Source organism: Malus sylvestris, chromosome 2 (genome assembly GCF_916048215.2).
Source record: "Malus sylvestris chromosome 2, drMalSylv7.2, whole genome shotgun sequence".
Classification (NCBI taxonomy): Eukaryota; Viridiplantae; Streptophyta; class Magnoliopsida; order Rosales; family Rosaceae; genus Malus; species Malus sylvestris.
Genome location: NC_062261.1, coordinates 33,452,517 through 33,467,274, shown reverse-complemented (window position 1 = coordinate 33,467,274; position 14,758 = coordinate 33,452,517). Strand labels below are relative to the sequence as shown.

At 37.4% G+C, this 14,758-nt stretch overlaps 4 protein-coding genes and 1 pseudogene across 5 annotated transcripts; 1 reads left to right on the top strand and 4 right to left on the bottom strand.

Annotated features, from left to right (window-relative positions):
- Positions 1–1,226: 1,226 nt before the first annotated feature.
- On the bottom strand, positions 1,227–7,529 carry LOC126613890 (uncharacterized). 2 transcript variants are annotated; one of them, XM_050281509.1, is made up of 5 exons: positions 7,473–7,522; positions 2,710–3,032; positions 2,512–2,589; positions 2,031–2,162; positions 1,227–1,731 (listed from the first exon to the last, which is right to left on the bottom strand). In XM_050281509.1, the coding sequence occupies exons 2-5, from the start codon at positions 2,948–2,950 to the stop codon at positions 1,385–1,387; spliced, it is 798 nt and encodes a 265-aa protein (XP_050137466.1). In that variant the 5' UTR covers positions 2,951–3,032; positions 7,473–7,522; the 3' UTR covers positions 1,227–1,384. The 2 variants fall into 2 exon arrangements, with proteins under 2 accessions (XP_050137466.1, XP_050137467.1); XM_050281510.1 differs by lacking the exon at positions 2,031–2,162 and having other exon boundaries at positions 7,473–7,529.
- Positions 3,540–5,322, top strand: LOC126613887 (uncharacterized). Its single transcript, XM_050281505.1, has 2 exons — positions 3,540–3,964; positions 4,130–5,322. The coding sequence occupies exons 1-2, from the start codon at positions 3,718–3,720 to the stop codon at positions 5,122–5,124; spliced, it is 1,242 nt and encodes a 413-aa protein (XP_050137462.1). The 5' UTR covers positions 3,540–3,717; the 3' UTR covers positions 5,125–5,322.
- Positions 5,597–6,847, bottom strand: LOC126603232 (uncharacterized). Its single transcript, XM_050270015.1, has 3 exons — positions 6,492–6,847; positions 5,689–6,222; positions 5,597–5,611 (listed from the first exon to the last, which is right to left on the bottom strand). The coding sequence occupies exons 1-3, from the start codon at positions 6,759–6,761 to the stop codon at positions 5,597–5,599; spliced, it is 819 nt and encodes a 272-aa protein (XP_050125972.1). The 5' UTR covers positions 6,762–6,847.
- The window catches only part of LOC126603222 (uncharacterized), a 32,115-nt pseudogene continuing 24,568 nt past the window's right edge, over positions 7,212–14,758 (bottom strand).
- Positions 11,256–12,613, bottom strand: LOC126613888 (probable carboxylesterase 15). Its single transcript, XM_050281506.1, has one exon. The coding sequence runs from the start codon at positions 12,526–12,528 to the stop codon at positions 11,503–11,505; it is 1,026 nt and encodes a 341-aa protein (XP_050137463.1). The 5' UTR covers positions 12,529–12,613; the 3' UTR covers positions 11,256–11,502.

Below are 14,758 nucleotides of genomic sequence, written 5' to 3'. Positions count from 1 at the left end.
GTACAACTCATTTCTCTTCTTATATTATAACATCGTTTTAGCATAAACATTTTGGTTAGCATTTCTACATTTTGTATTCTTTAGACACATCTTTGTATTACTAATTGTTTTTCAATACATTATCCTGATTTTTGTCTAAACTGATTAACTTTTAATCTGCATCCTATAAATATAATATGGACATCTGTGTTAATTTTGATATATGTTTCAGAAAATATGGAAATGTTCTCATCACCCACTGTGGATATAGTAACATGGTAAGAGATGGTTTCGAATACCACATATATTGTGTTTCTTTTATTGTAAGAGGTGCTTGCTCGACATATGAGAATGCAAAAAATCATCGGAAGCAAGATGATTAGCCAATAATGTGCATGCAATATCCCAATGAATAAAAACCTATGAGGCATAATTTGGGTATCTTCATGAATCATGATGCGACGATGTGGGGTGCTAAAACGTTTAATGTAGTGGATTAAGATACTTAACCTCAATTTCGACTAGAGAACATAAAGTTTTATGTTTTTATTGATTAATTTAGTATATTTTTTTGGAAGTTCATTGAACATTTTTTAAATCTTGATTACGAAGACCAAGATATGAGTTAAAAATCTCAAAAGTATAAATTTTAGATTGATTAGAAAGAAGTCATAATGGTTTTGGTTGAAGCTATTCCAGATTAACTACATGTGTAGACTGATTATGTAGTACATTACAACTTCTTCCTAATCATGTAAAATGCATAATTTGGAAATATTTAAGGCAGACGCTTGGTCTTGTTCATCAAGATTTAGTGAACTTGCAAAGAAATATACTAAATTATTCAACAAAAACATAGATCTTTGTGTTCTCTAATCGAAGTTTGACGTCAAACATTTTCATCTACTTCATTGAACCCTTGAGGCACCACCACATTGCCGGATCATGATTCATGAAGGTAAAAAAAATATGCATTGTTTTCTTGCATATGATTACAGGTTTTGCTTTATTAGGACATTTCATGTACACTATTGGCTGATCATCAAACTCAAATTCAGTTTTCGTCTTGTCATGCTTCCATCGCCTTTTTGCCTTCTCATATGAGGAGGAGCCATCTTCCAACAAAAGAAACGCGATAGACGTGGTATTCGAAACATCTCTTACCTTATTACCACACCCCAAACAGTGGGCGGTGAGAACATTTTCATATTTTTTGAAATATTTATCAAAATGTGTAGTATTCAAGAGACTGTAAGTTGATAAGTTTAGATTAAAACCAGAATAATAATGTATAAGAAACAGTGAGAAATATATATAAAGTTGTGTCTAACTAATATAAAAGGTAGACCGCTTGGCCAGTACCAACCATATTTGTTCCTTGTTTCTTGGGGCTGTCTTCTTTCAATTATCCATGTTTCTTCTTTCTTGGGACGGAAGTTTGTTTCTTCTTTCTCAGGGCAGTCTTCCGGTCGATTTTCCCTGTTCCCTCTTTCTTGGGGCAGTCTTCAGACCGGTGCTTGCCAACAGCACCACAAGTCCCACAATCATTCACAAAAGCAACTCCGATCCATTCATCGTCATCAGGGTCCGAGTGTCCACCCTCTTTCTCACAACACCTGCAGACTAGTCTACCGCCAGGGCCAACTGCTGCGTTCCTTGGGACATAGTACTGGTATGGGCAGGTGTTACCCCAGTGACCCCGTCTTGAACAAATACCACATATCATGTAAACAAAGGCAGGATCATGAGAGCCTGCACAAACTTTCGGGTTACTGTCCGGCATGTAATCCGACTTTGACACAGTCAACATGTTTTAAGTAACTATCACATGACACGAAAACGTCATAGAAGACCAATTACGAGTTGAACACCCGACCTTCCCCACCATTAATTTGGGTATTTTACTAATATACGAAAAACACAAACAAAAAAAATACCAGGGGTACATGAAACCAAACCCCTGAAAAAGAACACAAAGATCAATACACAAATGATTAGATAACGCAAAGTGAATAAAAAAATTATCCGAGGAGGAGAAAACAAAAACATACCATCATTATCTGGGCAGTCCTGAGTCTTGTGGCCAACAGTACAACAAATTCTACAATACAAACAATTGGGCAGCACTTTGACGAGACAAAGCCATTGTCCATGTTTTGGCTTCCAACTGACTCGACTGACCACTGTTAAATAGATAGATACACGTACAGTTGAAACAGAGATAAAATGATATAGATTCACCCAGGTAAATTAAAGGGTTAAATAACTTTTTATTCATTTCCGTATGCCAATTGGATTGGGATAATAAAGGAATTTGAAAGAGTTTGGTGTTCAATCAGAAATTTAAACCACACAAATTTGGGTGCAATGTTAGGTGTGTCCAGAAAGACATTGATTTGCGAGGATTTTATAATTCACTCCCATTCCATCAAAATCCAGCCTCTAAAATCCTCTAAAATCGAATCGAAAAGCAAGAAAGGAAGCATAATAAATCAGCACAAGTAGTAGTCTGTTTGGGGAGGGGGCACTTACAATAATCCCAGTTTTCTTTATCTTCGGGAGATGTTCGTGCCAATCTTTGCGCCATTATCTTACTCGTCTTCTCTCTAGCTGTTAAACAAACAAACATACATTTATACATATATACATACAAAATTTAGCTCACAAAATCAATCACAAAACCCATCGCAAATCGGAAATAAAAAATGGAAGGCATCATAAATACTATACCAGCCATTTGGGCTTCATAGCTATCCTCGAGGACGTAAGACACCCCGGGCAGATCTTCGCCACCCATTAGATGCTCTTCTTCTTCGTCGAACCAGTGCCAATGGAGTCTGCCCGGAATCGCCAGCTCGTCTTCATTCGGTGGAGGCGGGATCTGCTCCTGATCCTGGCTCTGGATGAATTCTGGATTCGGGATCTGGATTACGTTACATGGTGGTGGGCATGCGACGAATGGTTCGCCCATGGCTGGAGCTTAGAGGGAGAGAGAAGGAGATTGCGATGGTGAGGGAGAGGTTGAGGGAAAGGGTTTGGCCATTACGTAAGAGCAATTCCACCTGTGGACTTTGCGCGCCAGCACCCAGCGCATTTATCCCCTCAAATGAACAGTAATATACTGGAGTGAACAGTAATAGGCCAAGGCATCTCCACCCCTAAAAAAATGCGCTGGCACCCAACGTATTTATTTGGTGTGTTTTTTTTTTAAGTTTATTTCGGATAAGATTTTTAACCCATTTAAAATAAAGAATAAAAAAATAAAATAGTTTTAATTTCGGATAGGATTTTTAACCAATCTCGTCACGCCACGTGTCATTATCTGAACGTACTATTTTGTGAATAGATTTCCGATATTATTTTCAACCAATCCCGACACGCCACGTGTCACTTCCATGGTACAATAATTTAGCCAAGATTTCGATAAGATTTTCAACCAATCACGTCATGCCACGTGTCATTATCCGAACGTACTATTTTGTGGATAGATTTTCGATAATATTCTCGACCAATCCTGACACGCCACGTGTCACTTCCGATTTACAATAATTTAGCCAAGATTTCGATAAGATTTTCAACCAATCACGTAGTGCCACGTGGCATTGTCCAGAACCTCATCCTTTCTTTTTTTGTCCATATAAACCCTACATCCCTACATCCATCCTCACACCAAGCTCAATCCTTCTTTTTAGCTAAGAATCCTTGTTCATCATTTTCAAATCTTGAGTTCTTATTACAATGTCTTCTTCAAGAAGGGTGTATAAGCAGTTGCAAGAGCAACAACAAAGGTTGTTGGCACAACAGGCAGAATTGGCCAATCTCGAGGAAGGTGGAGGTGGAGATGAGGCTTTCTTCATGGAGGAGGATGAGGATGATCACCATAGAAGGCTGAAGGCCTCACATTCCCGCCGTGTCATGGAAGCCGTGGGTCAGATAGCCAAACCAAGACGTGTTGCAAACCTCGATAGAAAAAGGGAAAAACGAGGTAAAAATCTATTGGAAGATTATTTTATTCCCAATAGCATATTCCCTGATCATGTTTTTAGACGGCGTTTTAGAATGCAACGACATTTGTTCAACAAAATCATGAGTGATATTTGCAACCATGATTCATACTTTGTGCAAAAAGAGGATGCTTTTCATGTTCTAGGTCTTATTCCCGAGCAAAAAATTACGGCATCCTTGCGAATGCTTGCATATGGAGCATCTGCAGATCAAGTGGATGAGATCGCGAGGATGGGAAAAACAACTGTTCTGGAGTCCCTGATGCGGTTTTGCTCTGCAATTGAAGCCATCTACACCAAAGAGTACCTCCGGACACCCACGTCAAGGGACATGCGAAGGCTTCTGAGGAAGGGTGAGATGCGAGGCTTCCCTGGCATGATTGGAAGCATCGACTGCATGCACTGGACTTGGAAAAACTGTCCAAGTGCGTGGCAAGGAGCATATGGCGACAGAAAAGGAGCCAAAAGCATCATTTTGGAAGCGGTGGCTTCATTTGATACATGGATTTGGCATGCTTTTTTTGGTGTTCCAGGAGCTCAAAATGACCTAAATGTCCTTGCCCAATCCCCAGTGTTCGACGAACTGCTGCAAGGAAACTCGCCGAGATGCACATATTGGGTTAATGGTACCCAATACGAGGGATCATACTACCTTGCAGATGGTATTTACCCAAGGTGGTCAACATTTGTCAAAACAGTGCCACATCCACAGACTGAAAAGGAAAAACACTTTGCAAAATGTCAAGAAGGGTGTAGGAAGGATGTCGAGCGTTGTTTTGGTATCCTGCAAGCTCGTTGGGCGATTGTCAGGGCTGCAGCTAGAATGTTTGATGTCGAGGCTCTTCGATCCATCATGATGACGTGTATTATTCTCCATAACATGATTGTTGAAGATGAGTATGATTATGATGTCGTCGATGAATATGAGCCAGATCCGATGAACAACTCAAGAACACGTATTTATTGTGCTCATGATGGGACCGAAGATCCAGTGCAACACGAGCCGTTGGAACGTGATGGACGTTACAATGAATTGATCGTTCAGCGGTACACTAATGTGCAAGAGCCATACTGGCATGTAACCCGCCAGAATGACTTGATTGAGCACCAGTGGGGATTGCATGGAGGCGAAGATAATTAGAATGAGGCTTGTGGTTGAAGAATAAATTGTATTTTTTTTAAGTTTAAGTAATTCTATGTAGTGTGTTTTGTTTTTAAGTTTATTTGGTGAGTTTATGTAATTCTATGTAGTGTGTTTTGTTTTTAAGTTTATTTGGTGAGTTTATGTAATTCTATGTAATGTGTTTTGTTTTTAAATTTATTTGGTGAGTTTATGTAATCTTATTTCATGTGTTTAAATAAAGTACAAAAGAAATTAAATAAATAATTACATTAAAATTGCATAAGAAATTAAATAAAGTTCAAACCTAAAAAAAGAAAAAACATAAGAAATTAAATAAAGTTCTACTAGAAAAAAGAAAGAAAATACATAAAAATACATAAGAAATTAAATAAAGTCTCTTGAGTTAGGATATGTGGTGCTAGGATCTTGGTTGCCATGATTTGTGTAGCTAGAACCCCCTTGACTTGTTTCCGCATCTCTTGCACGCCTCCTACGCATGGCATCTCTTTTTTCCGATGTCCAAAAATATTTAGAATTCGGAGACAGTCCTACTAGAGACTTGCTCATAGTGTCACGATCTGCTTGAGCCATCCTTTCTTCTCGAAACAATTCATTTTCTTGATGAAGTGCTTCTCTAACCAGCTCGTTCTCTCGATTAACTACTTCTCTTTGTCTTTCAGCCGCCGCATCACGGGCCTCAGTAGCTGCTAATATTGCTGCCATAGCAGCAACTTTTTCCTCATCTCTAGCCTTTTCTCGTGCCAAGTTTAGTTCACCTTGGCGAGCAAGTTCCTCCATATATTTAGTGTAGTCATTTTTGGAAGAACTACCTTTTTTCTTTGACGCCTTTTTACCTAGAGGCCTTAGGGACTGACGAGTCGGTTGGGTCTCGGGCACTTGTTCAGCCGTCCCTTCCGTGTCTTGAAATGTGTCGGCTTCTTGTTCGGCCATGTCTGGTTCTGGAGAACTATGTAGACCCATACCGTGCATGACAACTTCTGGACCAGTTGCCACAATTTTGTATTTAGGGCAATCTTTGACAATTTGCCAACATTCCAATCTATTGAATGATTTGTTCCCGTTCTTTGAATTGTAGAATGCTTGAGCTTGTAGTGTCTATAAAAAAGTGGGATAACATAGTGTTAAAAAATGCGGGTGTAACACAAATAAATAAATTCAAAATATTAATACGGGTGGAATGCATATAAATTACATAAAAATGACATAAGAAATTAAATAAAAATGACATAAGAAATTAAATAAAAATTACATAAGAAATTAAATAAAAATTACATAAGAAATAAGATAAAAATTACATACGAAATTAAATAAATCAAAATATTAATGTGAGTGGAATGCATATAAATAAATAAAAATATTGTCACCTGATCCGCTAAACTTGTCCCACTACGGAGGTTACCGGAAGCATGAGAGATGGCGTTTTTCCAACAAGTAAATGATGCGTTGAGTTTTTTCCAACGACCTTGAAGACCTTGACTAGTTCTGGCGTTTTCTCCATGTACATCACAAAACGCTTTCGTAATTTTACTCCACATCTCTCGCTTATCCATCTCATTACCCGTAATCGGATCATGAGTAGTGTGAACCCAACATTCACACAACGTAACATCTTCAATAAGCTTCCACGAAGACATTTTTTTCTCTCAAATTGTAGAAAATATTGATATGTAGAAAGTGTAGAAAGTGTAGAAAATATTGTAATGTGGTGTAAAGGTGGAAGATGAGGGTTAGATATTTATAGGAAAAAAATATAAATTTTTTAAAATTTTTCTGTATTTTTTAAAATTTTTCTGTATTTTTTAAAAATTTTCTGTATTTTTTAATAATTTATAATAAATTTTAATTTAGTTAATTAATCTGGACCGTTGGATTTGAAAAAAATTCAAATCCAATAGCTAAGATCACGCCACGTGGCCAACGGTAAAAAATCTGACCGTTGGGGCCTTTTATTTAATTTTTTTTTCGTCTAAAACGTGGACCGTTGATCTGTGATCAAACGGTCCATTTTAAAACTAATTTTTTAATTTTTTTTACCGTTGGAAATCCAACGGTCTAGATAAACTAGCCATTGGAAATCCAACGGCTCAGAGATTGCCTGGGACGGGACACAAGTGGGCTGACAGCCCCACCTTTTCCTTGTCGGCTACTCGCCTCAGCTCCCGCGTGTCGTGCACGCGCCGTGTATTTTGCCCAGTTCCTGGGTCTGTCCGAAACAGGCTGGGCTGGCGCCTGGCTTGGGCTGGGTGCCAGTCAGCTTTGTGGGGTGGAGCAAATGGACTGAGGATTAGTTTGATTTTTGGACTGGGGGCTGGGACATTTGGAATGGGGTGGAATTGCTCTAAGAGTCCTGGAAGTCCGGAAATAGCCAACAGGATCCTCTACGGATCCTTTGGTGAGAATCCGCTAATGTGTCCGACAATTTTTAGGTTAATATTAAAAAAAAAACATTAAAATGATTTCTGACCGCACTATGTACGATAAACAAACACGATTTACAAATATTTGAGATCCTCACAAAGAGGATCCTCACAATTTTTGGGTGAAACCGCACCATGGAAAAAAAAAAAAAAACTTCTAATATCACGTGTTCATTTTGATTTTTTTATTAGGTGAAGTGTCAATTTAGTCTTTGAATTATCACCTCAGTGAAAATTAGGTATCTGAATTATTTTTCGGTAAATAAATCTCTAAATTAATTAAAAATTGCTAATTTCATCCACACTATTATATTCAAAGCTATTTTATCTAATTTTTTGTCAATTTAAATCACTTGACACACTTTAAAGTGCAATACCATCTTTTTCTCACTTATAAGATCTTAACATTTCATATAGGTTGCGAATCTAATTTCTAATTTACCCTCAAAAGTTAACTCCATACACAATTTATATATGCCAAATTATCAATCTACCCTCCAATGTGTGTCACATGCAAGTAACGTGACTTAAACTGACGGAGTATTGAATATAGTAGCTTCAAATCAAATATTAGGGATGTAATTGGCAGATTTTTATAATTCAATGACTAATTTTTCTAAAAAAATAGTTTAGGAACCTAATTTTCACTAAGGTGATAATTCATAAATTAAATTAGCAATTCACCCTTTTTTATTTTCACTTTTCTATTATTCTTTTTTGTCGAGTAATTCATTTAGGCGAATTCGGTACCAAATTAGGTTGTCTATTGTATGTCTTAACTAAACTCTCTGCTCACCAAAGTGTAAACACATCGTTGTACTAAAAAAAAAAAAATTATGTAAGGTCTTCACAATTCGATTGTGTGATTGTTTATGTTCCAGGACTGGAAGTTGTGAATCTTGTGATTAGGGACCAGGAAGGACTCTCAAAGTTATGCGAGTATGAAGCAAAAAGGCGTGTACTGATGTTGGGAAGTTGGAATTAAATTTGAAAGTGATCATTTATCACAATGGTGAAAAGAAGTTAAGTCCTTACATGACAGCGTGAATTTAAACCCGTGGGCTAATCTAACATTTAATGATTCTATTCTAACAAAATATATTATTTGACAAAAAAAAAAAGTTGGGATAAATCCATGGATATAAACCTCCCTCCTGCTTGGCCGGTTCCAACCATCTCTGTTCCTTGCTTCCTGGGGCAGTCTTCTTTCTTGGGACTGAAGTTCGTTTCTTCTTTCTTAGGGCAGTCTTCCGGTTGATTTTCCCTGTTCCCTATTTTTTTGGGGCAGTCTTCTGTCCTGTGCTTGCCAACAGCACCACAAGTCCCACAATCTTTCACAAGAGCTACTCCGATCCATTCGTCGTCATCAGGGTCCGAGTGGCCACCCTCTTTCTCACAACACCAAGGCCAACTACTGCGTTCCTTGGGACATAGTACCTGTATGGGCAGCCCCATTGACCCGTCTTGAACAAATACCACATATCATGTAAACAAGGGCAGAATCATAAAAGCCTGCACAAACTCTCGGGTTAACGTCAAGCATGTAATAACAGTCAACATGCTTTAAGTAACTATCACATGACGTACTAAACTAATGAAGGATTGTACTTCAACGCACAAAATCGATCTGCGACTTCAACCCCTCGTTTCCTATGAATGACGCGAAAACATCACAGTGGACCAAGCAGGGGCTGAGTCACATGGAGGCCGTGAGGCCTAGACCTATCCTGAAATTTTACTTATATATATTTATTGTCGGCTAAGTTTGGCAATATAGAGCTTGTATTGCATTGGTCAATGCAGTTTGACAGTTCCACCATTCCATGAATTTGAAAGTTGTTGTCAACAACTTTTGTTTTGCTTTTTAAACAAAACCTTATAATTAGCTTTTTGTTTCACCATATATAGATCAGGTCTCGTATAAGACAAGTTCTATACAAGTTAAAGTAAAATTCAATTAATTATGGTGAAATTAATATCTCATGGTAATAGTTTTAAGTTATGACCTTACTTTTTGTTCGAATCTTACTTTTTATTTTTTATTTTTTTATTAAAGCTCGTAAGAAAGTTTTGTTTTATGATAGAATGATCAATACTTTTCGTAAAAATTTTGAAGCTCTATCACTCTTGTTTCATAAATTTTCTATGCTAATAAAAAAAAAGCTTAAAACTTTCTCCAATTAATTATTATTTGGTCTAATTTCTTTTATATGTCTTAAAGGCCCCTCCTGAGAAGGATTTCTAGCTCTGCAACTGGGACCACTTATGAGTTAAACGTCTGCCTTTACCCTCCAATAATTTGGGTATTTTACTATAAAAAAAAGGCCAACCCTAAGCTAACAAGGCTTCTCACTTTGCGAGGGTCCGAGTAGAAACGTTTATTGTATGCAACTTTACTCTTGTTTTGCAAAAAAAATTGTTTTCAGACTCGAACCTGTGACGTATTGGTCACGAAAGAGCAACCTTTCTATTGCACCAAGATTAATATAACCTTTCTCCAAGTCTCCTATAAATGACACGAAAACGTCACAGTGAGTTGAACGCCCGCCCTTACCCTCCATTAATTTCGGTATTTTACTAATACCTGAAAAACACAAACAAAACTACAACGGGAGCACACGAAACCAAACCCCTTTTAACACAAGGATCAACAAATCAATGACTAGATAACACAAAGTGAATAAAAGGATGATCCGAGGGGAAGAAAACGAAAAATGCCATTATTATCTGGGCAGTCCTGAGTCGCGTGGTCAGCAGTATTATAAATTCTACACTGCATCAAACTGGCTGCTCTTTTGACGAGACAAAGCCATTGTCCATGTTTTGGCTTCTAACTGACTCGCGGCACTGTTAAATGGTAGATACACATACAGTTGAGAGAGATATAAAACGATATAGATTCATCCAGGTAAATAAAAGGGTTAAATAACTTTGTGATCCCTGCATGCATATTAGTCTCCGTAAGCCAATTGGGTTGGAATATTAATTAAGCACAAGTAGTAGTCTGTTTGGGGGAGGGAGGGACTTACAGCAACCCTACATTTGTGTATCTTCGGGAGTTGTTGGGGGGAGTGGGGACTTGCAATAACCCAACGTTTGTCACAGCAAGTCAAAGCCATGAATAATTTTAAGCACAGTATAGCTGTGATAGCGGTCCGTAGATATAGATATGAAACTTGGTATAAATTTAAAATTTAATTTATACTAAAACCCATTTGAAATATTGTTCATATATTTTGTTTATAATTACAGTGATTATATTTCGATTTTGACCTCTAAATTTGCGTTATTACATTTATGCCACTGACCAACAGACCAGGTATCCTTTTTGACATCTGGGATCGCACTCGCCCTTTCCTCCCTCAGTTCTTCTTTCCTGGTCGACTTACCCTGCAACTAACATCATCAAGCTACTATCTTCAGAAAACCCTCAACTCCTCATCACCTTCGTTCTCGCCGAAGAGTGGCACGGTTTCGTTGAATCCGACCCAAAACCAGACAATACCCGATTACCTACCAAACCCTCCGATCACGGTCGCGTGAAATATTGTTTGGGGGGCGCGGGGGGGGGCACTCGGAAAATATAATAGATAATGAAACTTGGTACAAAAGAAAATCTAAAATTGTATAGGGGCATCTAATAATGTGTTGAAAATAAAATATGGAGTAAGATAGAATAGAGAGAGATGAGAAAGATAATGAGAGGAGAAATTAGAGCATCATTTTTCATCTCATTAGAGTATTCTTAGAATTTACATAAAAAAAGTCTTAACTAACATATTACATATACTAACCCAGAGATAAAATAATATTTTACAACATAAAATGCTTTATTAAAACGTCATATGATAAATATAGCTAAAGTTCATGCAAACACAAAAGTGAGAATCATGAACATATATATATATATATGGCTAATTTTACCAAAGATATTCGCAGTCTGAAACAATCAAAAGGGTCAAAGTCCTTCAATCGTAGTGTTCTTGATAAACTGTTTGATCCCTGCAATCAGACGCTCAGTTTCTGCGGCTGTGTCCGGGTCCGTGTCGACGGCAATCTTGTTCAGATAAAAGCTATGACTCACCCCCTCGTTGATTAGAAGCTCCACATCCTTGTCGGCCTTCTTCATGGCCTCAAAGTACTCCATTTCCGTGTCTACCATCAAGTCCTTGGAAGCAACGCAGAGAAGGAACGGCGGAACTTTCAGATTATCCAACGGTGCGGCCTCGGGACCCATCGGACAAGTTATGGGATGGTTCTTGGTGGACCCCACTGGAAGGGCTAAATCTAAGAACTTGTCCACCATATCTAGGGTAAGGAAAGGTGACTGAGGTTGCTCCAACTCCGACTTGCTCCGCTCCGCTCGTACGAAACCGGGGTGGATTAAAATCCCGCCGGCAATTCTTAAGGGACTCAGGTCCGCAGTCCCCGCTTGAGCTGCCAAGTGATGGACTATGTTCCCTCCGGTGCTATCCCCAATAAGGAACACACGGTTAAAGTCTGCGTGGCTGAGGAGTGGCTCGTTTTGCTCGCCTCGAGCCAATGACCGGAGCCAAAGGAGAGCGGAATAGCAGTCGTCAATGGCAGCCGGGAGACGGTGCTCCGGTGCGAGCCTCTGATAGACAGACGCTACAATGGCATTCGTGGAGCGAGATAGTTTAGTGTATATGTGGTAGTACATGTACCAATCAGCTTGACTCATGCAAAAGCCACCCCCGTGGAAATGGAGGATTATTGGTAGCTTGGTGTCGTCATCCTCCGGCTTTCGCTTCGGTAAATATAGTCGGACGCGAAGTCCAGATGATTTGCCGGCCACAACATCTTTTGTGGAAACTCCGTCGACAAATTCATCATGGGGCGCCACAGGCTCTACCATGAACTGGACCTCAGGAGGTCCAGTCCACCTACGATCGACTGAACCATCGTCAAAGACTCTTAGCCAACCAGACACCTCCTCGACTAGCCTTTTATTTTCACTGACCATGGTGATGGTAATATGGCAACTAGTTTAATTTACTCAAGAAATAAAAAGGTTGGAATGTGAGAGAGCTTGGATTAAACAACCAGTTTATACGGGATATGCCATATGTGTGAACCCAAATGATAAGGAGGCTTATATACTATAGCGTATTATTAATTAGTTGAACATGTGACGCAAGGTTAATGTCAGCCATGTAAAGGAATTTTTTTTTTTGGGAGCCAGACCTGTGGAAGACACGCGTGCATGGATGCGCGGTAGGCGCACTAATGGAGTCCAGATAGGGGGCGACGTGGCTCATTCTATAGGCCGTTGGATCCAATGACTATTTTTGGGCCTTTGAATTTCCAACTGTAAAAAAAACTTGAAATCTAACCCCAATGGCTAGATGACATGGCATAATCTGGACTGTTTTATTTTTTATCAACGGTCTAAGTTTTTTGGATTAAAAAAATGAAAAAAAAAAATAGAAATGTTACCATTGGGCACGTGTCAAAATCTAGGCTATGGAATTTCAAAATTTTTGTAGTCTAATGATCCAGATTAATTAAGTTAATAAAAAATATTAAAAAATATATATATCTAACTATTATCTTCCGCCTTACACCACATTGCAATATTTGCAATTACTTTCAACTAATCTTTCTTACAAAATTTTCACATACTTATGCTTGCAAATAAACTTAAAAATCTATTCACAAAATTGTATTCAAATTTAAAAAAGGAAAACTAATGAAAAAGACTTGAAAACTTTGAGTTTTAATGATAATGACAAAATAAAGGGTAAAGTGAATAGTACCAGGATTGACTTTTTAGTGTAAAAATGTGGTTTTTCGTTAAAGTAAACAGTACCGGGTGCTTTTCGTTAAAGTTCCCATCTAAAAATTTCTTATCTGGTACAATCTACAATACTTATTAAATAGTCAAATTTTAGTCTGATATTACTCTAAAACTCTAACTAATTCAATCAGTATTATCAGATAACAAATTATTATAACAACAACAATAACAACAAAGCCTTTTCCCACTAAGTGGGCAGATAACAAATTATTATATCTAACTAAAATAGTAAGTATAATCTGAACTGTCATTGAGCCCTATGACATATTATTGTGTTTTGACAGCATATAATCAGGCGTGTTTTTGCTCAGGAACTTTAACGAAAATCTCTCAGTAATGTTCATTTTAACAAAAAAAATCATATTTTTACATTAAAAAGTTAATTTTGATACTATTCACTTTGTTCTTTATTTTATCATTATTGTTAAAATTCAAAATTTTTAAATTTTTTTTATTAGTTTTTTTTGTTTTTTGTTTTTTTTATAAAAATGTTTAGAAAATATAAAAGAGGAGAACGTGGCAATAGTTTAAACTTTCGGAGTAGTATTAAACATTTTTCAGTACAGATTTGACAAATCACCAACCCAGACATAGACTTATGTCCCAGAATAAGCTGAAGGATAGATAAGGACATTCAGCATGGAAATGATGGTGGGCTGCTGCCACTTGTGCTGGTTGTGCATGGCAGACCGATCTCATCCATTAAAAATTAAAACGGCAAAGCTACGGGCAAAATGTTCCGGTGAAGAACTCTTCAAATTTTTTATCGGTCTGTTACATTATCAAGTTAACTGCTAATTTTTCACATGATAGGGGAATCATTTGCTTAAACGAATTTTTGGATTGATGCTAATTTTATTTAAACTACTAGAATGGAAACATTGTATGAGATGTGGCTATGAAAGTCACTTCTTTGAAAATTTCTATTTTTTATGAGGCAAATGATGGTGAACTCTTGCACGTAAAAATCTTAAAGGGTTCGTTGATAATCATTCTTTTCTAGTTTTTAGTCTCACTTTATACGGTTTTTGTGTTTTTTTCTTTTGATTGTTGAAACTTGAGAAAAGTTAGAAAAACTAAATTTTATAAATCATATTAGCAAATGGGCACACATAAAGTGTGTGAGAATTTTTATTTTTATTTTTGTTTTTGAAATAGAAGGAGAGAGGAAGAGAATGATAGAGAATATGGGAGTGGAATAATTTTTTTAATTAGAGATATGTTAGGATTACATGTAGGTGAAGCTTTGAAAAAAAAAAAACAAAATTTGGTTGTGTGAAATTACATTTGTGTCTCATATTTCTTATTCATGTTCTGTTTTAATTAGAAGGTTAAACTGGTAATTTCATAAGATTTTGGTTGACAATAAGTGTTTTATTAATTAGTAGAGATAACA